At 42.5% G+C, this 23960-nt stretch overlaps 2 protein-coding genes across 11 annotated transcripts in view; one reads left to right on the top strand and one right to left on the bottom strand.

The window, feature by feature from the left end:
- Positions 1–1933: 1933 nt before the first annotated feature.
- On the top strand, positions 1934–13211 carry LOC127061941 (uncharacterized). Its single transcript, XM_050989463.1, has 6 exons — positions 1934–2081; positions 3434–4551; positions 6756–6786; positions 11087–11279; positions 11699–12006; positions 12235–13211. Exons 1-6 carry the CDS (start codon positions 2070–2072, stop codon positions 12703–12705), a joined length of 2133 nt encoding a protein of 710 aa, XP_050845420.1. The 5' UTR covers positions 1934–2069; the 3' UTR covers positions 12706–13211.
- A 993-nt stretch (positions 13212–14204) lies between these two features.
- The window catches only part of LOC127061680 (octopamine receptor Oamb), a 52445-nt gene continuing 42689 nt past the window's right edge, over positions 14205–23960 (bottom strand). For 5 of the 10 annotated variants that reach the window (XM_050988893.1, XM_050988895.1, XM_050988894.1 and 2 more), the window contains 10 exons: positions 22629–23211; positions 20254–22439; positions 18725–18862; positions 18349–18447; positions 18117–18244; positions 17538–17675; positions 17165–17447; positions 16693–16854; positions 16020–16352; positions 14205–15453 (listed from right to left, as the gene is read on the bottom strand). In XM_050988893.1, the coding sequence (XP_050844850.1) occupies positions 15295–15453; positions 16020–16352; positions 16693–16854; positions 17165–17447; positions 17538–17675; positions 18117–18244; positions 18349–18447; positions 18725–18862; positions 20254–20514 (1701 nt within the window). In that variant the 5' untranslated portion in view covers positions 20515–22439; positions 22629–23211 and the 3' untranslated portion in view covers positions 14205–15294. Of the gene's footprint in view, positions 15454–16019; positions 16403–16692; positions 16855–17164; positions 17448–17537; positions 17676–18116; positions 18245–18348; positions 18448–18724; positions 18863–20253; positions 22440–22628; positions 23212–23307; positions 23462–23960 lie in introns of those variants that run through there. The other 5 variants (XM_050988898.1, XM_050988900.1, XM_050988899.1 and 2 more) reach the window with 5 other exon arrangements.

The following is a 23960-nucleotide window of genomic DNA, read 5'->3' as shown; positions in this document are numbered from 1 at the left end:
TTCCCACGTACGCGTTGTCCAGTCGTTGGTAGCGCGAAAACAAATAGACATCCGTGAGATGGCTTCGGATTCGCCGCTGCTCCTTCTCGCAAGAGGGAGGAAGGGAGAGAGAAAGAAAGAGTATGAACGAGATACACGGCCGATTGTCTCCACCTACACACTCCTGCTCGCGTTCACGAGCTTTTCCAACGACGAATGACCCTGTAAAGATACCCTTTAAAGGATCGAATCCACTAGCACGCTCGCTAAACGAACTCTTGGATTTTCTTTTTTACGAGTTCGATGACCTTCGACGGAATCATTAAACGCCCTCATAAAAACCAACGTCGTACTTGCTTTCGAGAAAGGAATATCCAACTATCCATACGTGTAGTTTCGAAAACGAAGATACAAGAATCTCATAGGTAAACGTTCATTCGGCTAGAGATAAATATCAATTCGGCTTTAATTCGCCAGAAGATTGGTCACGCGTACTTTACACGGATCGGCATTATATGCTTTGCTAGCAAGTAAGTACCTTGCATCGCGAAGTACGAGCGTTATGTCCGGGTCAGGTACGGTGAATAACGCCAAGGACGAGGGTCGCGTGATTTTATTACGGTTAGGGCGAAAGATACTCGTCCGTCTGCGCTTGTTTGGTATGGGGAAAAGAGAGAAGCAAAGAAGAGAAAAGAAGATCCTGGTAGCTAAACGATTTCAATTTACGCGATCACGTACAATATGTACGTACTTCTGTCAAGGACAAACGAATTATTTTCTTCTTTCTCGATCGGTCCTGTCGCTTCTTTGCCTTCGACAACCTCTCGATCTCACCTTTGATCATTTTTACACTCGAAAATGTACTTAGCTATCAGCCACATTCTCCGGTTCGTTCAAATTACATACCTATTTCTTTAAAAAAAAAAAAAAAAGAGAGAAGAAAGACGAACGGATAGAGAAGAGTTGTTTCGCTCGAGGTTTAATTCGTTCGACGAGATTCCCGACCTCTCATTTGCATTTGCATTTTATATTTACGTACGTATAGCAACTTTTGGAGACGCTAATGGCACCGTTGGTGGCCCATGAAAGGTAGACGAATGTAAGTATGTAAGTACTTACCTACGTGCAGCTTTACAACGAAGAAAATAAAATAAAAAGTCCCATATACTCGTCGTTAACAAAAGTCATACCGAACGACCTCGGGAAAGCTGGTAGAGTAAAGGAACTCGAGAAAGAGATCAGACTTTGTCCTTCTTTTACTTCGTTTGCGGTTTAACACGATAGCCGAGCGCTTTAAAGCCGAGTAACGATTATATCTCGTAAAACAAAAATAGAAGAAAAAGAAATAGAAAAAGGAGATATCGTGAAACACGACGAAGAAAATTTTTGGTAACGTTAAACGTTAATATCAATTAAACGAACGATCTCGTGAAGATAAGTAATATCTATGTTAACTCTTAATAGAAAGTTTCGGAAGGATGTGATAAATTATATAATAGGATAACTCGCGTGGCTCCGTTTAACTATTATCGATCCGAAGCGTAATTATAACTTCGTAATACCTTCATTAGGCTCCCTTTATCGTCATTTTAATCGTCATTATTGCTGGTTGCTATTTCGAGAGGGAATATAGGTACAAGTTAACGCGATAACATTAATTTAGTATCGAGCGTATATAGCTACTATTAGTAGGAATATTCTTGTTCTTGCTTTTAGCTTGCTTCTTCTTCGTCTTCGTCTTCGTCTTATTTCTCTGTTTGACTGCCGGCAAAAGACGACAAAGAAAATCTATACGCCAGTCTCGCGAGAGAATAAGAGAGAGAGAGAGAGAGAGAGAGAGAGAAGGCGAGAAAGAGACAGAATCTTCGATCCCGGATGGAGGGATACCGAGAAGGAAGAATTCGGTGAACGGATCTCGTTTGCTCGTCCTTCGACTGAGGATACCCCTGGTTCCTGGTTCGAAGTCATCGTACTCGACTTCTTCTTGTCTCGGCAACGTATATAAGTCAAATCGAGATCGAAAGCAAGGTGCATAATCCGAACAGTCCTTCGAAGAAGGAGGTTGGAAGAGAAGTCGAGTTTGTTACACGATGCAGCCAATGGTGAGTCCTTTGATCTTTCCTCTGACTTTCTTCTCGGAACTTGGAACGATCCTAAATTAGTTTCAAACTTGACTTGTGTTACTTTAAGAAAAGTTATTCAATTTCAAACAAGTATTCGAAAATTTCTCCGACTGCTTTTGCTTTTTTCCAAATTTCCGTCGAGACTTTGGTATCATAAATCAACAGCTTCTAATTAAGCGAAACTATATTTTAGCAATTAGGAAAGTCTAGGTAACATTCGTCGTATATAAATATCGTCGTATTTCAACTATGAGTCTACATATATGACCAAGTAAATACGACGGGGATAAACTGTAAATCGTCGCAAAATCCAGACGACCGAACATCGGCTATTCCAATCACGAGTGCGGCCATCCGCAATGTGTAAATATGAGTACACGGGGATCGTGAAACTTCGACCGCTGATTACGTCCATCCCTCTCTCTCTCTCTCTCCCTCTCTCTCTCTTTCTCCATCCATCTATCCATCCATCTATCTATCCTATATATCTATCTATCTATCTATCTTGTTCCCCCTTCTAATTTCTCTCAAATTCACAGAATGTTTCGTCTCTTTCGACGTTTTCCTCCTATGGGATTAATAGATCGAGCGAAGGAATAATGATGTACGAGATATATACAAAGTTTCATCGGACCGTGTGTTTTTTAAAAGTTTTTTATCGATCATTAAAAGGGATCTCTTTATGGATCGTTATCGAATCGCATTCGATTTGTAAGAAGATCGTTTCTCGATTTTTTCCTCTCTTTTTCTTTCTCTCTATCTTTTTCTCGGTCCGAGAACATTTATACGGGTCTTATTGGGTCGTAAAGAGAGCTGAATCTCTGGAGACTCATGCAAGTATAAACTCACCCCAAGCGGCATGCGTTCAAGGGAAAGAGTAGCCCCCTCGGTGCTGTCAACGCTCGGACCTAAAATTCGCTTCTCTCTCTCTCTCTCTCTCTTTCTTTTTCTCTCTTTGGACAACCTACCCAGCTTGAATCCGAAAGTGTCTCTTGGACCTCTTCACGAAAGGAATTCTAAAAAGCTGAGCACGACTCGACGACACTCCAGAACTTTCTTCTTTTTTCGAGAAAAGAGAAGAATCCACCGGGCGAGCAAATAAATCTGTTCTCATTCGCAATCGGTGTTGTAGAGAGAGAGAGAGAGAGATAAATCCATACTTAAGCCCTCGCCGAGTGAATCGAAGCAATGTTTTTTAAAAGCTCTCAAACGTATTATCGAAATAAACAGGATGTTTCTAGATAAACTTAAGAAAGGCTTATCGACTATCGTCCATTATTCCAGCGTTTACGAGATCGAAGAAAATAAGTGAAAGGGGAATACATTTTCAGATAATACTTCTGGCGATTCTGAGCTCGGCCTCGTGCTCGCAGTTGACTCTAGTGCCGTACGCCTATCTGGCGGATCCACTTCCGGTGTACCATCAGTCTCAGGACACGAGAACCGGAGAGCACGCGTACAGTTACTCCGGTGGACCCTCGGCAAAGGAGGAAGTCAAAGGTCCCGATGGAGTCACGAGGGGATCTTACAGCTACGTCGACGCTCATGGTATCTTGCAGTCGGTTTTCTACGTCGCCGACGAGGGTGGCTTCCGGGTCGCGGCGACGAATCTACCGACGGATAGCGATCTGCCCGTAGAAACGGCTGAGATTCTTTTAGCTAAGAGGACGCTCTTCGAGGAACAGGCCAGAGCCACGTCGTCGGACGGATCTTCGGCTGCTCGTCGAAAGCGCAGCTTAACGGAAGAGACGAGGAGAGAGCATCGAGAAGAGGATTCGAGGAGCAACCAACAAGAGGATTATTCCACCGATAAACCCTACGGAGCGTTGGCAACTTTTCTACTTCCAGGATCGGCACCAACGGCAACGTCTCGTCAGAGTCAAGTTAGGATTCATCAGAACGTTCGTACCGAAGGTGTCGATCCGATTGCCAATGCGGTCGTCGTCGAGGCTGCTGCCCCCGTTTTAGCTCTTTCTATCGATCCTCTCGTATCGGAGGCGATCGAGGTTATCAAAACTCCGTTGATTATATCCGAAAAACCGATAGCCCTGTTAACCGGCAACGATTATCATCGGAATCGTATACAGATCCATAGAAATCTCGGGCTGGAGGGAAAGGAGCAACGCAAGGACGCCGTCAAGATCGAAACGCCGGTACTCGCAGAAGTTCGTCCGCTCGTTTCCGAGCCGGTCGCGATCCTGGAGCATCGACCTTCCCTTCTCACGGCCGTTTCCTCTCAAAGCGCCACGCAGATTCACCGAAGTGACGAGCACGAGATTCCAAGCGTCTACGAGTTGCCCAAGCTTTTCCACGCGATCCCTATCGCGAGATCGTCGCAATATCGTTCGCAGATTCGTTCGAATCAACGAATCGAAAGCGCCGACGATCCGGAGAACTTACGAGACGATATTAATAAAGGGAAGAGTCAGGACGAAGCGAAAGGCTCCTCGTAAATCGCGACAAGCTCTTAAGCGTTACGACGTCTTTTAGCGTTACTTCTGCTCTTTTGGAATCACTTTCTATTTATTTTATCGATCGAAGCGCTTTTCTAGGATCGTCGCAACGTCGCGGGCTGCGGGGGAGGAGTTGGCAGGAGGGTGGCTGGACGGTCCGAGAGTTTCGATCGATCGATACCTCGCTCCTCCCTCTAACGCCTGTCATTTATGTTTCTACTAACTACGTACGTACGTACATGCACACATACGTACATATGTATTATTTAACATACGTCGATGTCATCGAATCATTGTTAAAGCTTCACGATCGCTCGACAAATAAAATCACTTCGGTTCTCATTAATATTCGACTTAACATTCTTTTACACGGCGATCGAATATATCGCTATGAAAAATTTAATCCGGCTTCGAGGACGTCTAATTCCCAGAGACGACCGCTTATAATCAATCGTATCCGTCCTATAAACAGCCGTCTCGATTGCTCGGGGAACCTGAAATGTCGGAAATGTCTTGCGACAGTCGCCGACCTCGATCTTAATTTGACGAGTCGTTCTCGCTCCTGTTTCTCACTCTTTCTCCGCTACGTCGGATCGGAAACGACTTTACGGAATTTAAATGAAGTTACGTGCGGTCTCCTTATTCTCTCTCGATAATACGCGGAAGATGCGTGTAAAGGAAGAAGGCAAAGGCGTGTTCGTATCTGGCAGCAGGTGGAGAGCCAAGATTTCATGGCCTCGAAACTTCGAACGTGGTCGACCTTCGCTTTGCTTCGCTATAATGCCCACATTTTTCTCCACGATATCTTTTTCATTTCTCTTTTCGTTTCTATTTTTTTTTTCTCTTTTCTCCTTTCTCGTTTGTTCCTGATAATTAGGAAATATCATAGCATTGAATTATTCCTTCTCTCGTAATTTCTAGTCTAACGCGTAAATAAGTTTATAAAATAATATTATATTGCTCGTAAATAATCGTTATACTATGTAAATATACGAGGGAACGAATTTACGCGTAGTGATAATAATCGAAGAAAATGGATATCGAAGTCGAATAATATCGTTCTCCCTTTTTCTCGGTACGTTGTTCGCCATATTTCTCTTAGGGACGCTCGTAAAGAATCGATTTATCCGATTTCCTCGTCGTACTCCCCGAGCCTTAGACCTTTTGTCGGATCGATCTAATCTCCGAGTCGGACAGTTGCGACAAGTGTCGTATCGGGTCGTCGAACCCAAGGAAGCTAAGATTAGACGCGCGTAGAGCTTCGAGAGCTCTGTGGAATATCTCCTAATACGCGTCTAAAGTTCGCCTCCACCTGGCATACCATTCGTTCTTTCTCTCTCTCTCTCTCTCTCTTTCCTTCTCTTTTTACCGGAGGATACTCGTTTCACGAGTCACCAAGGAAGGCCTCAACCTTCTTATTTTCGCGCAAGTTGCATATGCTTGCACTATGGCGTGTGGGTGTCCATAACGGATGGCTCGGTGAAACAGTCCAGCACGGATTGTACCGCGGATCGGTAAATTATGCCGACTACGGCGACTGTAATTCGCTCTCCTGTGTCAACCTTGATCGCTTCTAATCATCTAAAAGCGAGATAAAAGTATCTCGCAGAAACAAAAGTAATTTTCGAATGGACAATGTTCTTTTATTCGCGGATTTTAAGCGATACGGTTCTCCGTTTAAATATTCCATATTTTATTATTATTTTATGTATAATAGAATAGAAATAAATTATACGATAATCAAATGCTAAAGTTTCGGAAGTGGAGAGAGCTTTTCATGATTTCACGATGTGCAAAGTAACGTAGTTCGGTCTCTCTCTCTCTCTCTTTTCTCGCGAGTACCGTTGTTTATGCGGTCATGCCAGATAAAACGAGGAGACTTGGCTTAGACGTACGAAGGTAGAAAGGAACGACGACGATTCTCCCGCGCGATAATAGAAACGTCCAACGTCCTTCTGATAAAAGGTCTGCATATGTTACACCCAGTACTTTCCGTATGCGTTAGCGCATGCGACGCAGATAAGGACGAGTATAATGATTCCCGCGACGTTCTTGGTGCGAGACTACCAACTCCTTTCTCTCTCTCTCTCTCTCTCTCTCTTCCTCTTCCTCTTTAGCTATCTCTCTCGCTCTTTCTCTCTTTGCATAGAGATCACAAATTTGCACAGTTTATACGAAACTTTGACTACGTTGACGTCAGAAATGCACCTAACGGAGAAAACCTGACCAAGGTATATACGGCGCAACGTTTTATGAAAATTCTATACCGATATCGATATGTTCAGATAATCTAGATCTTTTGTTTCCTCTTTATATCGTTATCCTAGAATAGTTTGATAACTAAAAGCTATCGGGTATCATACACGTATAGTACCTTTTCCAACCGAATAACTCGTTCAGTCGACTGAATAAAATATTCTAAAAATGTACGTGCGTAGGAATGCTCCAATTAATACGCTATATATATATATATATATATATATATATATATATATATATATACACGTTAAAAAGAATATCAATTTCCTAAGAAAATAATGTCTATTTTAACCGATAATGTCTCTTTAATCGGTTACTTAAAATCGTCTCATTAGCGTTACGTTACTTTCTCAAAAGAGAAAAAAAAGGAGAAAAAAGAAAAGACAAAGAAAGAAAGAAAGAAAGAATGAGAAAAAGAGATAAAAAAGAGAACAGAATCGAGAAAGAGAGAGAGAGAGAGAGAGTGAAGGGACAAGAACTTCTTATCGAAGTTTCGATTGATCTTAATTAATTAGTCCGTACGTCGCCGTCATCGTCTCGTAGTAGTCGAAGTAGTCGAAATAGGCACGACCGTTTCGAAAAGGGTTTGCAAAGCTCGCGTTAAGCTCCCGAAGGCATTCGTTGCAAGTTTCTCGAGCAATCAGCAAATGGAATCGTTAGTTAGCCGGTGTAATCTTCGATCGGATGTTAGTTCTTCCTTGTAGTACACGCTCTCGCGGAACAATCGTGATTCACGATCGCGTTCGAGGCCTTCCTAAGGGAGGAAGGAAGGAAGAAAGAAAGAAAGAAAGAAAGAAAGGAAGGAAGGAAGGAAGGTAGAAAACTACACAGCGTGGATTCACGCTGTTTATCGCGAGTCACTTGGATGAGAACGTCTTTGGATCGGGCCGGCTAATTAGCATATTATTTATCGGACCCCCCTTCTTCTTTCTTTCCTTCCTTCCTTCCTTCCTTTCTTCCTTCGCAATTACGCGCACGTGTAGCCATCTTTCGAATAACGCTCTCTGTAATTTCGTTCGATTAATCGTACGTACGTAGTAATAAATACCACTACGAGTATAGTACCTACGCGTGTAATATAGGGACAAGTTTTCATTTTGGTGGGAGGACGAGGAGGAGAATGATACACCGAGCCCGCATGAAACAGAGAGAGAGAGAGAGAGAGATATTAGATTTCGACGGTAAAATTAAATTAGTTAATAAATTGTCGTTCGTTACGATAATTTCAAATTCTTTCCCTGGCGAATTTACTTCGACGAAATCGCGTGTCTCGCGTTCGATCGTTTTTTCTTTTGCGTTAAGAGAATCGAGAAAGGGTAGTTCGAAAGGGTCGACGATCCTTCAAACACGCTCGAACACGATAACGCTTAAGAAAAATTCACGTTTCCGTAAAAGGAGAAAGGTTTTGCCTTCGAGCACCGAATTCTCGATAAATTCTCTCAAACTCGTTTCGATCGTTCCTGCTCGTTCACGATTTATCGTGCCGTTCGATTACCCGATCGATGAAAGATTTAACCTCCTCGAGTCGATCCCAACGAGAAAGAAAATAATTGAATTATCTATACGTTATAATTAAGATCATAGGCAATTAAAAGTTTCGTGCTATGCGATAGCTTTTTTTTCATTTGTTTTTTTTTTGATTTTTTACGACATGTTGCTAGAGAAGAAGGAAAAAAAGAAGAAAAGACAAAAAGTATAAATATCGATCGAATTCCATTGGTCGTACTCGCGCAAGTAGATTTACAGCGACGTTTCGCGCGTAGGCACGCGAAGGGTCCGCGGAAGGGCTCGAGAGATTTCGTGCGAGCATTTTCATAAATTATAGCGTCACGGTGTATTATTTATGTAACACTTTAACGAGGCAGCACCGTAATTTTGCGAGCCGCCAATTTTTCTTCGGGTTACGTCCGACTCGGTACCGATTCACCTGGTCCATCCGATGGACCGAACGGATGATCTTTCGTGCCGCCTCGACATCCACGATGCGCGTGTCTTTTTCGCGTGTGCGTGAACGCACAAAGATACGTCTATATATCGCCGAGAGAAAAAGACATTAAAGGATCCCGCGAACGCGGACGCGCGCTCGCTCGCTCGTTCGCTCTGTACACGAATCATACACACCGGCTAAGCAACAAGAAAGAAGAAGAAGAAGAAGAAGAAGATTTTACGAGGATGGAAGAGAGTATTCGCCTCGGCATCGACGATAAAGAAGACGTCGAGAGCTCTTCTAATGTCCTCCCTACAGGTTCCCGCACGCCAGGTCCACCTACCTCGAAATATCTTCCACTTGGAATCGCGGATATTTGCTTTTTTTACTTTAATAAGCGCAAACCGAGGTTCATTGCGCGTCATTCGTTATATCCATTACATCAGAATTTTTCTTTTCCATTCGGAACGTATAGAAAACGTAACCGGAACGGAATGGAACTGCTAGGAGGCTATCGGAAAACCGATAAACGAGCCGTATCCTTTGCGAGAAAAGAGAATCACTTGACACGGGAGTCGCGTTTAAGTGCCAATGTCAAAACCAACGCGATCTCTCGCCTACGCGCTCGTTAAAAACTCTAAAGAAAAGAAATTTAACTCGCGGCGTGGTTGCAGTTACAACTACACGTGTACATGAGTAATTCCAATGGAATTGATGAACTCGTTACATTCTCTACCAACCCCCTCGCTCCTCTCGCTTTAACATCGTAGGATTAAGTGCCGTACCAGTGCTAACAATAAAAAGAGAAAACCCGACCTCCTCTAATTTACGCAACGCGATATGGAAATATTTTCTACGTGCGGGATATTCTCCCTGTCCTTCTATGAAACGGGATACGCGTATGGGAGGGCAAGGAGGGGATCTGATTTAATACCCCACGACATTTTCATGCCGCTAGGCTTTTCGTACTAAAAATGTTTTTCCCTCTCCTATACTATTTCGATATCTATTACACTTCTTTTCTATCTTCTTTTATAAACGTTTTCACGGTCCTTGTATCGATATCGCGTAAAGACGAAAAGAATTCGCTCGATCAACGAATCGAGTAGATTAATTAAAATTATTACGATATTCGGTCCATGCTTGTCGGTCCGATATTGAATCATTTTCCATTTTGAATGGTTATTACTTTCGATCCAACACGGATATCCGAAAGATCGAAAAAGAGATTCGTTTCTCGAAGGATCAACGTCCCGCGATATAGGTAGACCTATAAACATTGATTTATCTGCCTGGAAATCGAACTCTGGCTGATTTGTGGCCTTGGGCGGCCCTGAGGGGAGAAACGTATAGGCCCTCCTCATAGGGCCCTCATAGGGCCCGGGTACACGTCATCCTGGTGGGGCATCGCGAGTGGCTCGTGCTGCTGCAGGCAGTGCAACCAGAGACGGAGAGAGAGATTCACCTGGGGATCCTCCTATATAAGAGGATGGAACCGAGAGCTCACACTCTCATATACGTTAGCTGAGCCCGCGGGGTATTATATTCTACGCGGACACGTGAAAAAGAGGAATAAGAAGTGACAGGGGAAGTAAATAATAACGAGGGAGAAAAAAAAGTAACGACTCCATCATGATAAGCGTGAGTGATAAGCATAGAAAAACAAAAGAAATAGCACGACCGCATAATACTAGTCTTGAAATTTAAGGGGGAAACAAAAATCTATATTCCGTATTTCGCTATAACTCGTACGTTTGCTCGTCGAAAGTACTCTTTCCCGTCTACGGAAGGGAAATCGAATTATCCTTGCATATCGACCGATCTGTCGATCGATCGATCGATCGATCGAATTAAAGGGGAAAGACGAGTCCGTTCGATTCGGAACCGAGTTAGCTAGCTTTCGTGGAAGTTGTTTGCAACGCCGGTAAGGGAGAAGCCGTCTTAATTGTTCCGCGAAAATCAACCCGACGAAGTTTCCGAAACTCGGAAGGTCTCGTACCGTATAGCTACCGCTCTCCTTTTGTAATTTTCGTACGTGCCCTTTTCTAAAAGCTTCCCGACTGCCTCTTTCTCTCCTTCATTGTTCGCTACCGGATACTTATCTGGCTTCGATCGAACTCGTATCTTTAGTTTCTCTCCTCGCATAGTGTAATTTCTCGTTACTCTCGAGTTAGTCGGTTTTTAACGCGACACGTGCTTAAACTTCCTCGTTAGCTCCTTTTCATCGCTCGTACGTCGATTCGACGTTGATAAAAGCGCGTAACCAACGAGGGGAAAGAGTTTCTTTGTTTTCGTGACGATTAACACTTAATCGATTAAGCCGATCTCATCTTTATGCTTTTCAGACGATCCTGTTCAGCGTATTACTCGGTTCCTCCTTAAGCAGTCCGATAGCAAACGTTTGGCTCAATCCCATAGGAAGCATCTCGCCGTTACGACAATATCACGTGCAAGATGGATCGGGATCCTATCGATACTCGTTCACGGGACCGCATCACGCTAAGACGGAGTCTAATCTGAATGGAGTCACTCAGGGTGGTAAGTCGTACGTAGGGCGTACCTGCCGAATCGTAGAATCCTTTTTGCGCGCGTTATTCGCGCGTGTAACGATCGATAAAGGCGCGAAGGTAAATATTATATTCATCCTTGACTTCGTCGATGTAGGTAATTATGTCGAAAGAAGAGAAAAAAAATTGTCACCGGATGGTAGTAGGTGAATAATCGATCCGTAAAAGGAATGCATTCTTATTCGAAAGCGTGACGAGAGACTACCTACGCGTTCGTCGACGATTATTCGTCATCGACGATGGCGCAACGAACACCTATGCGAGAGATGTCGGTTCGTGCGCGCACGATCGACCTGTAACTGACATTAGAAAAAGAAAGAAAAGAAGAAGAAGACGATCGATTATTTTAATCGATAAGATATCGTACAATATCGTTTCTCCTTTCTTAAGGTTATTCCTACGTAGACGCCAACGGAATTCTACAAACCGTCTTGTACACCGCGGACGATCAAAATGGCTTTAGAGTCAGCGCGAGTAATCTTCCTCAAGCGCCCAAGGACGAGCATCATCAGATCGAAGACACCCCGGAAGTGGCCGCGGCCAAGCGAAATCACCTGGAGGAATTGCAGAAATCGCAGCTGGCCGATCGAGCGGACTGGAACGATCAGAATATTCTATCCTACAAGATCTTACCTCCGTACGTCAGTTACGCACAGTTACAACCGACCGAGAGCAAGATCGTAGAACGAGAAATTCAGGTAAAATACGGCTCACCGTACTCAGTGTTTCTCAAACTGTTTCGCTACGAATAGTATCGAAGTACTTTATCGAACATGTTTTATAAAGAACGTAAATATTCTTCGTGTATTTAACATTCACCGAATGGAAACGTCGCAAACGTCGTAGAACGAGCTTCGCTTATTTCGATAGACGATCGCAGAAAGAGAATTAAATTTATTTATCGATGCACGTCTGTGTCCGTACAGAGCACGAAAAATCCATTCCTACTGTCTCAAGCGGAAGCTGACAACATTCAAGTTCCAAAGCCGGACCCGACGCTCTCTCAAGCGTCTCCAAGCTCATTGAACGTTCGGGACAGCTCGGCGAAGGACGAAGGACAATCCGAATCGGATAATCCGAATGCTCTGCAGCTTGGAAAATTTCTACAAATGCCAAACGTTCATAGGACCGTGGCATTGCCTGCCCCGTACGTGTTCCCCGTTTTACCATACAGGTTACTTCACAGCTCGCTTCATCATACTCAGGATTCCTTGGGCCAATACGATTACAGTTACACAGGCGATTCCAGTGCAAAAACGGAGTCGAGATCTTTGGACGGCACTACGAGGGGTGCTTACAGTTACATAGATCCCAATGGTATTTTACAACAAGTTCATTACGTCGCCGATCATAACGGATTTAGAGTACTTGCTACGAATCTACCGGAAGCGAAATAAACAAAATCTATAGAGATATTATTTTCTTTTTTTCGAGCGAAAAGATAAAGAAAAAAGGATAAATAAATGAATAAAAAACGAAAAATGAAGGATCCACTCTACGGAAAATCTATAATACTTGTTTAGAATTTCAAATAGAATGCGCAACGTCGGAGGTTACCCCCCTTTTACTGTCGGTGCTCCAATAATATTTTCATTATTCGCCGAAATATTCAATCTCGATCAAAATGTTTATCATGCCGTGAAAAACGATCGTACACGTAGTCGTATCGCATCGTATCACGACGTAACGGTGATTTCATAATTCGACGAAATTATTATTGTAATTAATTTTGGAATTAACGATAAACTATGTTTAAGAATAATTTTACTTTAGCAAATATACACACGTATGTTTAAAATTGTGCCTCTCCCCAATCGTCGTACGATTTTTCTTTCGCTCCGTCTTCCTTCCGATAATAATCCTTTCCCGAGGAGGAAAAAGAAAAGAAAAAGAGAAAAGATAAAACGTATCATAGAAGGAAACGCGAATGCGATGACTAAACGCGTACTAAACCCTCTTTCCTCGTATCGAATCTATAGCCCGAAGTGAAATAAGCACGATGTAATGTTTCGCACATTTCATAGAACAATATGGATAATTATTGCCATCGTTGAACGTTGAAATAACATGGAAATGCCAGGCACCGAAGCGAACGCATAGCCGCTGGCGATAACGAGATGGAACACTCTCGGAAATAGTTTAACATTATCGATCTGTCTGTCTCTTTCTCTCTGTCTCTCTCTCTCTCTCTCTCTCTCTCTCCCGCTTCACGGTGGAAATATTACAGGTGTCGTTATAAACGATTAAATCGAAAACAGCTTGATTCCTCGAAAAGGAAAAAATGATCGAAAATAAATCGAATAGAAAAAGGTTGAATGATCTTTTAAATTCCAAATCCGTAACAATTTTACTTTCATTATTTTCGGAGTAATCAATCTGCTCGATATACTGCTTTACGACGTTATTATGATATCGAAAGCTACAGGTGAAGCACAGAGAAGAGAATCAAATTCAATCGAACGATGTCAACGCGTCAAGCGCACCTGTCGAAATATAATACTCGTATATTTCTACGTATATATAAACGTAATATTTCCAGGTGCGTCATATATAACGTGCGCGTCTCTGTGTGCGTTTTTAGATTGGTTTTCATAGACATTAAATTAGACGTTGTAATGAAAGACATTAATGAATCATTAAGATTTTAACACGTTCCGTGCCGAGCCGTTTTTGCTCAATTCTTCATTCGCGCCATTTCGCGAAATTTTCAATGCATTTAATAAATATATCGGTACGAGCAAATACCATCGACGGTACACACATGGCACGGGACGTGTTAAATATCGATTCGTCGCTAATTAATCTCTTATTTTATAAATACTTAAGTAACTACGTACCTTCATCTTCCTCGTGACGACGTACGACAAAATTAAAAAGAGAAAATCTAATGGCAAGATCAATGGACTCGGAACTTTATTCGCACGTATTCACATTGTTTATTTGCATTCGTTCGTAACGTTATTCATAACGGTATATCACATAATACATTAATCGCGCATATTATATTCGCTGCTAACTTTTCTAGCCGCTTTTCTTCTCCTTTTGCATAATACGCAATCGGCCGAAAAGAATCGCAAGTGATTTTCTCTTAAGCGTGAGGACTTTCTTTTATTTCCTTCTTCCTTTCTCTTTTTCTTCCGCAAAAAAGGAAATATCTATCGATGCGAAAAACGTGGACGAGAAAAGAAAAAGAAGATATAACAAAAGTAAGTATGTATGTACGTATATATGTATGTATGAATGAATGTATGTACGTATGTATATCGGCTGGAGAAACGCGGGGCGAAGGGAACACACGATTTGCACGATTCAACGAACACCATTTAGACGTAGAGAAGATTAACGACTGTCGACTTTTGACTTAATCTTACTTAACATTATCTCACCGTGTATACACGAAATATTTTGTGATATGTACAACACGTGTATGTGCGCGGTTATATACCTATCATCAATGTCTCCATAGAATTCCTTCGTCACGATTCGAAAACTTACGATGACGATATAATAATCATTTATAATAATACTTACGATATCTAATGTAAACGCGTATTTTAGGACACTTGCCCGTCTTCTCCTCCTCCTCCCCTCATCCTCCTCTTTCTCTTTCTCCTCCTTTTACTACTTCTCCTCTCCCTTTTTCTCATGATCTCGACTAATTACATTATTCGCGCGCGTAGTATTCAATCGTCGATCATTATCTCATTATTCAAGTTGCTATCTCGTCCACAATCGTCGTTGTGTTCGCGTCGTTTAAATTTGCGTTTAAACGAATCCTTTTTTTGGGACAAAGAGACGGAATGAAAGAGTGAGAAATAATGAGAGATAGCGATAGAGATAGAGATGGAGAAAGAGAGAGAGAGAAAGAGAGAGAGAAAGAGAGAGAAAGAGAGAGAGAGAAAGAAAGAGATAGAAAGAGAAAAAGAGAAAGAGAAGGGTCTCAAGCTCTGTAGGACGAACGTATCCTGATCGTTGAAGTTCTGCGGTCAAAGGTGACGCGGTGCGCACCAGCTCCGACCGGCTAGAGTCATCTGGACTCGCTCGTCGAATGTACAGTCGGTTCTGATCCGGGATCCTGGTCGGAGTCGTCCATGGAAACGCCCTGCCGCTGCACACGCATTGTACAACTTGGACTTCTCTCGCTTCTGCGGGATCGAAATAAAAGAACGTGCTCGATTAGAGAGAAATCATTTTTCTCCGTCTTCGAGTGTGGAGACTATTCGATGAGAGTCGAGAGAATCGATCGGAGAAGGAGAGAAAGAGAGAAAGAGAAAGCAAAAGAAATAGAGATAGATAGATAGATAGATAGATAGATAGATAGAGAGAGAGAGAGAGAGAGAGAGAGAGAGACGCACACTCATCGATATGTGTTCTTTTTCTCTCTTACAATTTTAGCTTTTTGGACAGTGCTTCTCGCGTATGTATGCATTTCTTTGTGAAACGAGGGAAAAAAGAGAAAGAAAGAGAGAGAGGGGGAGGAGTGAGAAAAGGATAGAGAGAGAGAGAGAGAGAGAGAGAGAGAGAGAGACGACTGTGGTCACAATTTGTTGTTCGCTTCTCCGTTCGAAGTTTCGAAAGAACTTTGGAGCTCCGCGCGTACGGCTTAATATATACGGCTGTAATTTTAGGGAGGTCGACGAGGTTAGAGATGTCGTAGGGGCACGATTTCAACATCGAGGGTGCGTGATATCAACTCTTTAATAAAACGCGCCTTGTAACTTTGTTCCTCCCACCTCATCGCCAATTGGCTGCCGTCGCTACCGCGCCGTAACGTGTTGGCTCGCCGTTTGCAGAAGCACCTGCAGATTATTCTCTTGAAGGCCGAGCGAAAGTCCTTGCTGAAGAGCGCGTAGATGCAAGGATTTATCGCGGAGTTGCAATATCCTAGCCAAAATAGTACGCTGAAGACGGTTGGGTGGATGCAATTCGGGCAGAACGCACGTAGGAGATACATCGTGAAGAATGGCAGCCAGCAGAGTATGAAGCCACCGACTATGATACCCAAGGTCTTTGCCGCTTTTGTCTCCATTCGAAATCTCTTCACCTGTGACAGACGTCTTTCCTTTTCGCTTTTTCAACCTCACATGTTTCGTGCTTCAATAAAAACACACATTTTAGAGACTCTACGCTTATTTTTGATGTTATCTTTTTCTTTTTTTTTTGGTTTTTTGCTTTTTCGTTTTGTTTTGTTTTTCTTTTTTCTTTTTTTTTTTTTTTCTCTTTCTTCGAGCCCAATGTTCTCGACAGCTGCTGCATCTCGTATTAATTAAAAAAACAAATGAGCGAGCAAAAATAATGACATAAATAACTCTGAATATTGACTAATATACATTATACCAGTGCTTTTCCAAGTAATTACTACATTAAAGAAGCTATGTCGGTACCTGTGCCTTTATATTTCGTTTACCCATCTTCATCATCCTAGGCTTCTCCTCTTGGCCCTGAGCTAGTTCCCGTAGCGTTACCTCGTCACCCGTCAACTGACTCTCGCAGCTACTCCTTCTGCTGGGTCTCCTCATACTGCCTACTCTGTTTATACCGCCGACCTATCGCAAAGGTCAAAGAGCGTATTACTTCGTCCTGCCTTTTTCTCTTCGCCTTCGTTTATACGTCCGACGAAGAATTTTCATAGTAAATAAAAGTACACGGGCACTAGATTACATTGAAAATATTATCTATAGATGCATACACGTAACTCTCTTAAATATTATTTCTAGATATAACTTTCTATTTTACGATTATTATATCTCTTCTTCTCCTTTTCTTCGGACAAAGTGGAAAGAATAATGATTTCGATTTTCGGTTTGTTAACTGTTTATTCAACGATCAAACAAAGACCGCCCACGCAATGCTTACCTTCAAATGCGTACTCCTCGAACTCGAACATAGCTGAGTCTGCGTTTGTCCGTTACTATAATGCACGGAAACTTGAGAACATCTCGAAGGAGTCCTCTCGAGAGTGTTGCACTTCGTGTTTAATGTTTCTGTGCTCGGATACGATACCGAGATCTTGATCTTTTCCTTTCTGACGGAACTGCGAGTAGAATAATCCGGGCTTCTTGGGCTACCGTTGTTACTACCGTTGTGAACGCTTCCGCGTCCTCGATGTATCCTCAACGTTAATCTCTGTTCGTCGAATCTGCAATAAAAAATGTCAAGGTTCCTCCCATAATAATCGATCCTCTATCTATCTACCGAGGGAAAACTGTTAAATATTTTTTTTCTTTACCTCGATCCGAGCATTTTGGAACCCTTTGTGGTACGAAAGCCCTGATTGATGGCTTTCGTTGTGGAAACGGCTGCGTTGTAGATTCTCCAATAGAAAAAGAGCATTACTAACATCGGTATGTAGAAGGAGCCTAGAGCACTGTAAAATGACGACAATAAAAAATCTGTCATAAAGGAAAAAAGGAAAAAGAGAGAGAGAGAAAAGACGGAAAAAATTGCGGAAGAGAACTCTTTGAAAAAAAAAAGAAGAGTTAAATGGGATGTACTCCTCGTATTGGGTGCGACCATTACGAGTCGTGTCTCGATCTTGTCTCGCGTCTAAGGTATATAGATGTGTCGTCGGAGATATGGATAGTCGTAAAGGATTTTGATAAAAATAGTTTGTAACACTTTACGTAGGTCAATCGTTATGAGGTAAGCGACGGGACAAATATGAATCCTCATGAATTTCAGGTTGACGTATACGCCGAAGGATTAAATAAGCCCACGGCTAGCGAGGGGACGAATAATGAATAATTTGGCCGGGCAATTTTTCCTCGCGGGAAAGCGGAAAGATAATAAATATATCCGAGAGACTCGCCTGTAAACGACGTATCCGGCGTCATTGGTCAACTCGCAGATCCACGGACACGGTTTCACCGGCACTATGATGGTGGTAGTGTTGAAGGGGCCGTTCTGCGTAAACGTCACGTTGTGCGTAGGATGAGACTGGAACGATAAATATACAAATATATAGATAGCCAGATACAAATTTGTCAAGATAATCGTAAATTAAATTTCTTTTTTTTTCTCCTTTCTTTCTCGTCACATACCCGTTTATCTTTCCAACCCACCAGGGGTGGAAAACAGATGACGAAGCTCAGAACCCAGACTGTGGCGACCAGAAGCCTTGCTCGTTTCGGAGACATCAACTGAATCGAAAAAATAATGGATCAATATACACGATGAACTTTCTCGAAATTTTTCTTTTCTTATTTTCTTATCGAATTATTTCGGATATACGAATTGACTGGGATTCTTTTATTTTTATCAATTTCTTTGGAATAAAATACAAATCCACTTTAAATGCCAGAGATACACAGAGAGAGAGAGAGAGAGAGAGAGAGAGAGAGAGATCGAGTGTATCATCTAATAAAGGACTATTTGAGATATTCCAAGCGTTCGAACGATGTGCTGGTGATTACTTGCCTGGGGATAACTGACGGGTCTGGTCACCGCCAGATATCTGTCGAGACTGATTGCACAAAGGTTCAGTATCGACGCGGTGCACATCCAAACGTCGACGGCTAGCCAAACCGAACACCATAGATCACCGAATATCCAGACCTTTGGAAAAAGAAAAAAAGGAAAAAACAGAGAGAAGAAGAAAGACAGAGAGAGAGAAAGAGAGAGAGAGAGAGAAAGAGAAAGAGAGAAAGAGAAAGAAAAAGAAAGAGAAAGAGTGAACCGAAGTTTCATACGAACGACAAAACGATTATTGTCGTATAAACGTGCGAGAGATATCCCATCGAGATAAACGGAGAACATTGCTCGTTCTCGCGAATGCGTATTTCCTCGTTTCGAATGTACACGCTCGTGCGGAACGACGGAATATCGAGTACCATAAGAGTAAGTGAACACGATTGAACGCGTTCGGCTTCGTTTTACTTTAACCCAGTCGGTTTAACGCTGACTAAACTTCGGAGAATACGATCGATCGTTAAATAGACGCGCGAGAATGCCAATTCTTTTCTTCTCTTTCTGACAAATTAATTTTATTAATTGCGACGACGCAAAACTATCGTTTCCCTGTCTCGATTGAATATAGAGGGAACTTTTCGAGAACGATCGTGCTGCCCGAAAATGACTTATTTATCGATACCAGTATCAGCGATTAGTATAATTCTATTCGAAGGGACGATGTACCGCGTTAGAAATCGTCAAAGGATTAATGGAAGACCAATTTCTAAGCTCGTTATCTTAGTCCAGAGGCGACTTAATACGCACGTGCTCACACTTTCGAGCGATCGATAGAGCGAATGCGAGTACGAGTACGAGACAGAGAGAAAGAGAGAAAGAGAGAGAGAGAGAGAGAGAGAGAGAGAGAGTGTATCAAGAGGCTCACCTACGAGCTTATCACGATGCCCGTTCGATCTCGATCTTGTTATCTGCGGAGCGTGCGGTTAGAACAAGGCGAGGACGAGCCGTAACGCATTAATGGTACGACTAGATCGATCTCGAATATGTGTGCGTGCGGTTGCTGAGGGCGAATAGCCACGCGTACCCCCTATGTACGTAACGTATATACGTACATACATACGTACATATGGGAGAAATTCGAACGCGACAGCCGAAGAGCCCTTCCACGGCTCGTTTTGCAGCTAAGCGTTCCTGCATAATGCCGTATCGTGTACGTAACGACGTATGGCCTTTATGCGATGGTCAAAATCTCTCTCTCTCTCTCTCTCTCTCTCTCTCTCTCTCTCTCTCTCTCTCTCTCTCTCTCTCAAACTCGTACTACACTGCAGACGTGAAAGCGTTAGTGTGTGCGCGCACACGTAGGCGGGACTTCGGCAACCACCTGTTTCAAATTACGCTTCTACCCTAATATCGATATTCCGAGCACTGATACACGATGGATCGGCTCTTCGAATCGTAGAGAAAGAAATCGATGTATCCGACGAATCGAACGAACAACGAACGACGATTTAGTCTTGGTAGATAATAACGGAGCTTACCTTGAAGACTTCCCAAGTGGCACTGAAAGGAAGAACGGCGAGTCCGACCAAGAGATCGGCTACAGCAAGACTGACGATGAACATGTTCGTCACGTTTCTGAGCTTGCTCGTGTAATAGACGGCGAGTATAACGAGGACGTTACCGAGCACGACCATCACGTTGACGATCGCCAGAGTGATCAGGGTGAGCAGGATCCATGGGCCGGACCACTCTACGCCCTCGTACAAAGCAGTGCATGCACTGGCGTTCAATTCTCGCATCTTAATTCGACTCGGCCACTTCGCGATCAGAATCTTCCTTTTTCGCGAAACCGAGAAGATGACGATGCCGACGATGACGACGATGATACGAGGGATTTACCGGTACCCTACCGACGCCACCATGAAACTCCATTCTCGAGAAAATGATATTTTCTCTCCTTTTCTCTTCTCGTTCGCTCTCTAACGTGCTTTCGCAAAAAACCGTTCCATTGCTTCCTTCCTTCTCGGGGTCGAAGACTTTCTCCCTCTCTTCCTTCTTTCTCTCTCTCTCTCTCTTCCTCTTTCTTTCTCTTTCCTTCTTTCTCTCCTCGGTACAGATAACTCTCTGAGAGAACACGTCGATTTGTCCGAGTCGATCCTCCCAAGTCGTTTGCACGGAATAAGGAAGAAGAAGAAGAACCCAAATGCTTCGACGAGATCCTTCTTCCTTAGAGAAGACAAATCCTTATTTTCTCATCTCCTCGAGTTTATTTCGACGTAGACGCACGCGTATCGTTCGTTCTCACTAAATAAATATTAATTATTCTCATCGTCTCGAGGTTCACTGCTTCCCGTTCGATTAATTAAAAACGTACACTTTTAAGCACTTTTCACAAGAAAAATCACTTCCCTTCTTAATTCGAATCTCGCGTGGGTTTCAAAAATAACACGACGAGCCTTCAACAGCCTTTGGGACGCTTTTCAAAGAAAGAAAAAGAGAGAAAGAAAAAACGAATAATACGTTCGACGTTCGACGTTCGATATTCCCTTTTCGAGAACTCGAAAAAGATCTTTCCGAGACCTTTGGGATCGTAAAGATTTCATCGGAAATTATTTTCACCGGAAAAATCTCGCTTTCTCGCAGCTGATGCCGCCCGATCCATCATCGTCATCGTCATCGCCATTACCATCGTCGTCGTCGTCGTCGTCGTCGTCGTCATGGTCGTTGTTCTAAAACTATTTCGAGTCCTCTTTTCTTTCTTCCTCTCTTTTTCTCCCTTTTTATTCTTCTTCGTCCTACTACGAACGAAAAACTATGAAATTTTTGCTCACGCAACGAAATCTTTCGACATTTTTCACGTAAAGAAAATTCGAAAGCAGAAGGAGAGGGAAAAAAGAGTCCCTCGCGAGGACAATGAGATTCCACTTTATCGATCGTTTTTCCTCTTTTTACTGATTTTTATCTCCCTATGGGTCCACTCTAGTCGATATTTTCCAGCTTCGCGTTTCAATCCTTCTTTTTTTTCACTTTTCTTTTCTTCCTTTATCTTCCACCTTCTCGCTATCTTGTAGACTCTAGGAGAAAACTAATCCTCTCTCTCTCTTTCTCTCTCAGCATCAGCTTCGAACAAGCAAGTAGAGTCACGTTCTATCACGAAAGCTTTCGAGCTTTTCGCAGCTCAAATCGAATTCGGTATACTCGAGGAGAGAGAGCGAGAAGAGAAGAAGGTGGATGCGTTCTCTCACTCTCTCTCTCTCTCTCTCTCTCTCTCGCTCGCTTACTTTTTCTGTTTTCAACGAAAGATGAACTCGGCCTTAAGACGAATCGGACGACGTAGCAATAAGAAGGTTAGCCTCTGTTACAGTAAGCACCTCCTATTTCCTTCTTCTTCTTCTTCTTCTTTTACTTCTTTCGTTCTCGAACGTCTACGACAACGTCGACGACAACTCTAGTCTCGAGTCCTCTAGTTTCTTTACTCGTCTTCTTTTTTTCCTCTTTTCCCTTTCTCTCTTTTTTTCTTTTTTCCTATCTGTTTTCTTACTTTCGCGTCAGTCGAGCTTCCACGCGAACGCACATGACCTCTTCCTCCTCCTTGTTTCTAGTGTTCTTCCTCGTTTTTGAGAATCGTTCGACCGATCGTCCTGTTACCTTCGAGCCAACCCTTCTCGAGCACCTCCTTCCTCTCCCGAAGGATCCATGTTAGGAGAGAGTTGACCTTCTCGATCTGAATAAGTTAAATTTTTCATATGATGCCATTTAGAGAATGTAAATAAAGATGAAAGCTCGGAAATTAAATGTATATTTGATAAGGAAATAAATTCAACGATTAATCTTCTTTCGTTTGACTCTATCTGATTGGACTTTAAAATGAAAAAATAACTCCGTATAATAATATTTCGAAAGAATGTTTTACCTAATTCCCCCCGCTTGTTCTCCGCCTCTTTCTTCTCCGTTGATGATTTATCTCTCTCCCTCTCTCTATCTATTTCTCTCTCTCTCTCTCTCTCTCTCCTTTTTTTCTTTTTTCTCTTTTTTTAATCAGCCTTTGAAAAAGAGGTTCTACGCGTGGAACACGTTCACGGCTAGACGATTTCTATGAGTCAAAATCACAGCCAGTTGAGAAAGTAAAAAGAAAAGGAAAAAGAAACAAAAAAGGAGAAAAAAAAGAAGCGTAGGTATATATGTTTTTTTCCTTTTTCAGTCTCTCTTCTTCCTCTTCCTCGTTCGTCCCTTCTTCCCTCTCCTCCAGGCGTCTCCCGTTGATGGGACAGGAGTTCTTTCGACACTCGACGCACTCTTCTCGGTACCTGAGCAATCTGAAGCGGATTTCCTTTCTGATGCGCTTCGCTCGCATTATTTCGACCGATCCTCCACTCGGTCTCTCTTCCCTCCTAGGAAATCCTCTCGAAATGTACGAAGCGCATTTCCAGCTCGTGTGCAAGCTCGTCGACCCTCTATCGCAAACTCTCGATCGTTCCTCTCGATCCAAAGATCACCTGGAACAAGTAAATTCCATTTACGATTTATTCTTCCTGCGATATTTTTTTTTTATTAAACGTATATACGCGTTGTGTGTGCGTCTATATGCATACATATCGAATATAAAATATTTTCCTTTCGGATAAAAGTATCTTGGTTGAATAGAAAATGTCACAGTTCGGAAAAAAAATACAATTACGATTATTCACTGCACCGTTAACGTAAGAATAGAGAATTAGAGAACTTCGATACAAAAGTTTCGCTTCACAGAAAGTTACACAATTCCGTTTAAAGAAAAATATAAGGGGAGAGAAGTAAAAAAAAAAAAGAAGAAGAAGAAGAAGAAGGAGAGAAAGCAAAAGGGGGGGGAGGAAAAAAGAAAGAAAGGAAGAAAGAAAAAAAGAAAATGGCAAATCGCTACTGCAACCTTTTTCCCGCTTATCTTCATCCAAAGAAGAGATATATAGCCCGGCCATTTTGCGTGGTCTACCCCGTAGAGTATGTACCATGGAAGAACTCTCGGTAAACTCACATAATAAGACTCAAAGCGATTTCTCTAAACTTTTCTTCGACTTTTCTTAGGAGGAGCTTTCGAGCACCGAGAAAAAGCCTTTCTTTCTCGATGATATCGATTCGTTCGCCTAACGGTCACGCTCGAATAAAATGGTAAGTTCGATTTAAACGAAGACGAGTTCGGTAATACATACATATTATATTATCGATTTTTCTTCTCTCTCCCTTTAATCAACGACGGGAAAGAGAATCT

The sequence above is a fragment of the Vespula vulgaris genome, chromosome 2 (genome assembly GCF_905475345.1).
Source record: "Vespula vulgaris chromosome 2, iyVesVulg1.1, whole genome shotgun sequence".
NCBI lineage: Eukaryota > Metazoa > Arthropoda > Insecta > Hymenoptera > Vespidae > Vespula > Vespula vulgaris.
This window is presented reverse-complemented; position numbering and strand designations above follow the sequence as displayed.